General features: G+C 36.2%; 1 protein-coding gene across 1 annotated transcript in view; it reads left to right on the top strand.

The window, feature by feature from the left end:
* The first annotated feature begins 2,159 nt into the window (after positions 1 to 2,159).
* Positions 2,160 to 6,526, top strand: part of WNK3 (WNK lysine deficient protein kinase 3) — a 107,369-nt gene continuing 103,002 nt past the window's right edge. Inside the window, exon 1 of the mRNA XM_037061661.1 lies at positions 2,160 to 2,786. Coding sequence (XP_036917556.1) covers positions 2,262 to 2,786 — 525 coding nt within the window. The 5' untranslated portion in view covers positions 2,160 to 2,261. The remainder of the gene's footprint in view (positions 2,787 to 6,526) is intronic.

Here is a 6,526-nt window from a genome sequence, read left to right as displayed (position 1 = left end):
TAAAAAAATAAAACTTAATCCCTGGCTGGTGTAGCTCAGTGGATTGAGCACGGGCCTGCAAACCTAAGGATTGTGGTTCAATTCCCAGTCAGGGCACATGCCTTGGTTGCTGGCCAGTTCCCATCAGGGGATGCACAAGAGGCAACTATACATTGATATTTCTCTTCCTCTCTCCTTCTCTTCTCCTCTAAAGATAAATAAATAAAATCTTTAAAAAATTTTAAAATAAAAACTTTTTTTCCTTATGTCTCCCTACATATTTCCACACGTTTTTTGTGGAAAGCTTTAGAGAGTAAAGAAAAGAAGAAAGTCTATATATAATTACACCATTCAGAATTAATATCGCATGTGTGTATGTATGTATGTATAGAAGCTTGTTGTATATATTTTGTTTAGACATATAATGGGTCGGGAATGTTTCTTTATCTCACTAAAAATTAGTGTTTTTCTTAAATACTGTATCCTGTATCATTTTGAGATATTTAATGAATTCCCTATTAAGCTTGTGTTTGTTACAGTTTTTCCAAATTATAAGTCTGTAATGAATGTCTTTGTAATTAAATCTTTGCACAAATTGACTGTTTTCTAAGACAAGTTCCTGTAAGTAGAATTGCTGGTTCAAGAGGATGTGTATTTTAATGTTTTTCTTAAAAGATTTAGTGTAGTATGTTAATTTTTAGTATAATATGTTTGTACTTTACAGTAGTTTCTTTACTTTACAGTACTGTACTACTGTACTTTACAGTAGTTCTGCTACAATCTGAAGACAAGCTCACAATCAAATATTTGTTTTACTCAAAACTACTGGATGTGGCCTGGATGGCGTAGCTCAGTGGATTGAGCACAGGCCTGCAAACTGAAAGATCGCGGTTCAGTTCCCAGTCAGGGCACATGCCTGGGTTGCAGGCCAGTTCCCAGTAGGGGGCACATGAGAAGCAACCATACATTGATATTTCTCTCCCTCTCTCCTTCCCGTCCCCTCTAAAGATAAATAAGTAAAATCTTAAAAAAAAAAAACCAAAAAAAACTACTGGATGTTCATAGCAGCATTATTCATAATAATCAAAAGGTGGAAACAACCTGGTTCATTGACCAGATGAATGGATAAACAAAATGTGGTATATTCATAGAATGTAGTAATATTTTACAACCTTAAAAAGGAACGAAATTGTAATACATGCTGCAACATTAGAGAACCTTGAAAATATTATGTTGAGTGAAATAAGCCAGACACAACAGGGAAAATGTTGTATGATTCCACCTATGTGAAGTACTTAGAATAAACATTCATAGAGGCAGAAAGTATAATAGAGATTACTTAGGGACTGGGAGATGAAGAGTTATTTTTTAAAAGACTTTGTTTATGTATTTTTAGACAGAGGGGAAAGGAGGGTGAAAGAGAGGGAAAGAAACATCAATGTGTGGTTACCTCCTCTTTGCCCCCTACTTAGGCACCTGGCCCACAACCCAGGCATGTGCCCTGACTGGGAATGGAAAACAGCAACCCTGTGGTTTGCAGGCTGGTGCTCAGTCCACTGAGCCACACCAGGCAGGGCAAGTTATTGTTTAATGGATACAAAATCTCCATTTGGAATGATGAAGCATTCTGGAAATAGATAGTGGCGATGATTGCACAACATTGTAGATGTACTTAAAGTCACTGAACTGTATGCTGATAATGGGTAAAATAATAAATTTGACATAAGTATATTTTTCTACAATAAAAAAAACCTATTGGGTTAATTCCAGAATTTTAGACAAAAACCACCACTGAGAAATTATGGGCTTGTTTACTTACTGTGTCTGTTACCTTGTAGCTAAGCAAAGTCAGGGTTTAGATACTTGTTTTAAATATGATGGATTGCACTGATAGATGGGACTGAGAACTAGGTTTCTAAGCAACATTCATTCAATGTGAAGACTTACTGAGCTATGTGCCAAGTAGCCTGCTGCTAGGCACTGAGGACTACAGTGGTAAACAAGATAAGACACAGTCCCTGAAGTCTGCTGGTTGCTTAGATTGGACAGAAAAAAAAGAACAAACTTCTTATTAAGAAAAAATGGATTAAATAATCAGGTGACTTATTTTCTCCTGAATGATTTTATTTGTGGGGTGATTTTAAAATATTCTTTTTCCCCCTTCAGGTTACTATGGAAACATGACCACATAAAAGGAAGTCCATTCTCATAATTCCAATACATGAGATGTAACTGGACTAAAGAGTAGAACAGGAAAAAATTTAGTGCCAACCTCAATTACAATGGCTACTGATTCAGGGGAGCCAGCTAGCACAGAAGATTCTGAGAAACCTGATGGAGTTTCATTTGAAAACAGAGTTCATCAGATGGCAACAATTTTGACAGTGGAAGCTAGACGAAAGGAAAAAGACAGTACCATCTCTGCTTCTGGAGAAACTATAGAAAGGAAGAGATTTTTCCGGAAGAGTGTTGACGACAAAGTCATTGAATCTTCCTCCAAAGATCAGAGAACAAAGACCGCAACAAACATTCCCAGAGTAGAAAAGCTTCCTACAAATGTGCTAAGAGGTGAACAAGAAGTTAAGTTTGCCCATTGTTCAAAGGCAGCTTCTGATTCCTCAAAAGATTGTTTCAAGGAGAGAAATGAAAAGGAAATGGAAGAAGAAGCAGAAATGAAGGCTGTAGCTACTTCTCCTAGTGGCAGGTTCCTGAAATTTGACATTGAGTTGGGAAGAGGAGCGTTTAAAACAGTATATAAAGGACTGGACACTGAAACATGGGTCGAGGTTGCTTGGTGTGAGTTGCAGGTGGGTATATAATCTTCTTTGTTTTAATAAATTCCAGTTTCAGTTGACTTGGCCTTCTGAATGATCCGGGATTAAAACATATCACAGATTAAAATAAAATTAAGGGCTTGTCCCCTCACCTCTCTGAAATTAATGCTCCCTTTCTAGGTCTTCTTAGGAGCTCATACCACTTTTTTTTCCTGTTGCTTTTCCCTTTGTTTTGAGGTGGGGGACGGTATTGTGGCTTTGTTTGGGAAAACCTCTTAATTTATTAATGTTAGCAAATTAACATTCCTGAAACTCTTAAAGTCTGATTTTGAAAACTTTTACTCAATTAATGCCTTATGAGATGACTGTTTATATGTACTTGAGGCTATCATGATGTATTAGAAATACAGGGCCTGGCACAAATAACGCCTCTTTTTTATTACACAGAAATCTTTTATTACACAATCATGAGCATATATTTCTGTAACATAATATCACACTCAAGCACACCATATGACATTTTAGGTGAAATGTTCAAATTGCTGTCCATCTCATCTGAAACCCTACCAAAAACACTCTTTGATGTTACTTCTGCCAGACCCTGTATGTTGTGTGGTATCTTCCTTTTCTTTTTTTGCAGCAAGTTTGGCGGGGGGCGGGGGGGGCGGGGGTTCATGTAATGTTGTTTAGAAAAGGAAATGCTTTTCTCAATTCTTTGAGGACCTCTATTAATATAGACTCCCACATGCCTTTGAGTTTACGTCAAAGAGGATCTCCAGAAGAAATAATCAGTAGAATCTACTGGGGTTAGTCAAATGAAATGTGCTTAGAAAGGAGACATGAAACCAAGAAACCAACAAGACTGTAGTTGAATCACTTAGACATTTGGTTCCATAATAAATGTTTATGTGGACTTCTAACTGATGAGTGACAAAATGGGGGTCAAGTATTACGGAAGGAGTTGTAATGGGAATAGTTTCAGAGAGGCGTAGGTCAAATATAAGGAAAACTTTTGTGACCTCAAATGAGCTTATGAGAAGTGGTCAGTATTCACACGAGATGCTTAAAATTAATCTTGAATAAAGCCAGTTGTTCAATACAGGTTGTTGTTCAAATTCCAGTGGTCTCTGCTTGTGGGTGTGTAAGATGTCACACACTCTGAATATGCTGTAGGTTGCTATTTAGATAGGTTGAAATTTAGCGCAAGTGCCTGCATTTCTAGGAAGCTGTTCTAAGGCCTGGTTTCCAAACTTTACTTTGTGAACGTCATTATTTGCTTCATATGCAAATTCCAGAGCATATTGTCAGAGACTCAGAATCATTAAGTCTGGATGAGATGCAAAACAACAATTTAACAGGCTTTCAAAGTGCTTTGTATGTAGGAAGTCCCTTGATGAATCTGTAGAATGCAAATTACTTAGCACTAGAGCCATTCTAGCAGTTCTTCAAAGGTATGTGCAGGTATGGGGTTTGCTTGATTTTCTTCTCAGCCCCTTTAAGAATCTTATAAGGTCTGTGTCACAGTAGAAATATTCCATAATGCAAGGAAAGAAACATCAAACCACTTGAAATTCTGCTATTTTGAGGATGCTTTAAACCAACTTAGTATATATCTTTCTGGACTCTTTCTTTAGTGTGTATGTATGTGTGTGTGACTTTTTGTATATTTTCTTCCTCACAAAATGGAATCAACCTGTAGGGTTTTACAAAATCTTTTCAAAAAACTTAACCATTAACATCTTTTCATTGCCAGTAATTGTACATTTATATCATTATTTTAATAGATGCCCTTATAATTTATTTAATCAGCCTTTTATTATTGGACATCTAGATTTTTCTCCAGTATTTTACTATTATAACCATGGTTGTGGTGAACATCCATGTATATATATATATATATATATATATATATATATATATATATAAATTACGTAAATTTTAATTTCACCTTTGCATTGTGACAGTAGTAACATGTAATTTCCATTCACTTGGTAGTAAGCTCCATAGTCAAGATAGGTCAGGGTGGAAATGGGAAGGAAAAGGTGGGGAGGTGGGAAGCACTGGGGGCGCTGGGCTGGGATGGGAGTAAAAGACAGGAAAAAATAGGTCAAATATCTTACAAATTGTGCACTGTAGCTGTGCTAAATTATGTTCAGGTAAAACTTGAAGAAAATATTCTAGTGATAGGATCTGTGTCCTATCATTCACCTGTGGAAAAATTGAAAGATCCGATAAGGATTCACCATGCCAGGTGTAGTCCCTGGACCAGCAGCATGGACCGTCACCTGGGAGCTTGTTTGAATTGCACGTTCCTAGGGCTCATTCTAGACCTACTGAATCAGAATCTGCCTGTTAACATCTGCAGGTGATATATATGTACAGAAGAGTTTGAAAAGCCCTGAAATAAGGAAACAGTCCTAAGAACTAGCTGAATCAGAGGAGAAAGTCCCTGAATACACTAGTGTGACCTTTATATTATATATCATATATACTGATTCCTTGTATTCACTCCAGACTTTCCAAATCATAATTTCCAGCAAGTGGGACCCAGGAACTTTTTTTAATTAAGAATTTAATTTCTTTTGTTTTTTAAAGATTTTATTTATTTATTTTCATAGGAAAGAGAGCGTGAGAAACATCTATGTGTAAGACAAACATCAATCTGTTGCCTCTCTTGATGAGGGACATCACCCAGGCATATGCCCTGACCCAGGCTCTAACCAGTGACCTTTGCTTTGTGGGACTATGCCTAACCAATCAAGCCACATGGGTTATGGCAAAGAACTTGTTTTTTAAAAGTTCCCCATCACCTTTTTCACCCAGCCCCTAACCACTTTTCCCTCTGACAGCTGTCAGTCTGTTCTCTGTATCTGTGAATCTGTTTCTATTTTGTTTGTTAGTTAATTTTGTTCATTAGATTCTACATATAAGTGAAATCATATGGTACTTGTCTTTCTCTGACTGGCTTCAGGGATTAAGCAAAGGAAAAAAAACCTCATAGACACAGAGAACAGTATGGTGATTGCCCGAGGGAAAGAGAGTGAGGGGAGATAAATTGTGATGGAAGGAGACTTGACTTGTGGTGGTGAACACACAGTACGATATACAGATGATGTATTATAGAATTGTGCACTTGAAACCTATATAATTTTATTAACCATTGTCACCCCAATAAATTCAATTAAAACAAAAGAAAACAAAGCAAAAAAAAGTTCCCCAGGTACTTGGATACATGGCCAGTTTTGGGACTGTCTCATATGGAGCAAGTGCTGTCAGTTGTATTAAGCACATTTTAATTTATACAGAGAACAATTGCAATTTTCTATTATGAAAGGAATGTCAGAATTAATGGACTTAGTTGATATAATTGTTGGATATGATTTCATTTTCTGAGTATTTGGAATTAAGGAAAACTAACTTAGTTAGAATCCCAATGGCACCACTGTTTAATTACTTTCCTGTGAGTATTATGCAGTTTCTAATGCGCAACTTCTTGTATTTTTTTCATAAAGTCTTCTTTATTATATAATTAAACAATTTTGTAAAAAATCACCCCAACAAGTAGTTGAAATGTCTAAATTATTCTAGATTCTTTTCCAATCTTTGTTTATGTGCATGTATGTAATAGATAAAATTGATATGCCAGTTCTCTCTTGTCAGTTTGATGTGTATTCTATTATTAACATTAACATATGTGAATTGTAATGCATTCACACCACCTCTTGCTTAGGCTTTTCCCTGAAATTGTTCTGTTCTTTTAAAATATTTTACAT

Source organism: Sturnira hondurensis, unplaced genomic scaffold (genome assembly GCF_014824575.4).
Source record: "Sturnira hondurensis isolate 20B ecotype Veracruz unplaced genomic scaffold, ASM1482457v3 Scaffold0013511, whole genome shotgun sequence".
Lineage (NCBI taxonomy): Eukaryota > Metazoa > Chordata > Mammalia > Chiroptera > Phyllostomidae > Sturnira > Sturnira hondurensis.
The sequence above is the reverse complement of the archived record's forward strand: the minus strand, read 5'-3'. Positions and strand labels throughout refer to the sequence as shown.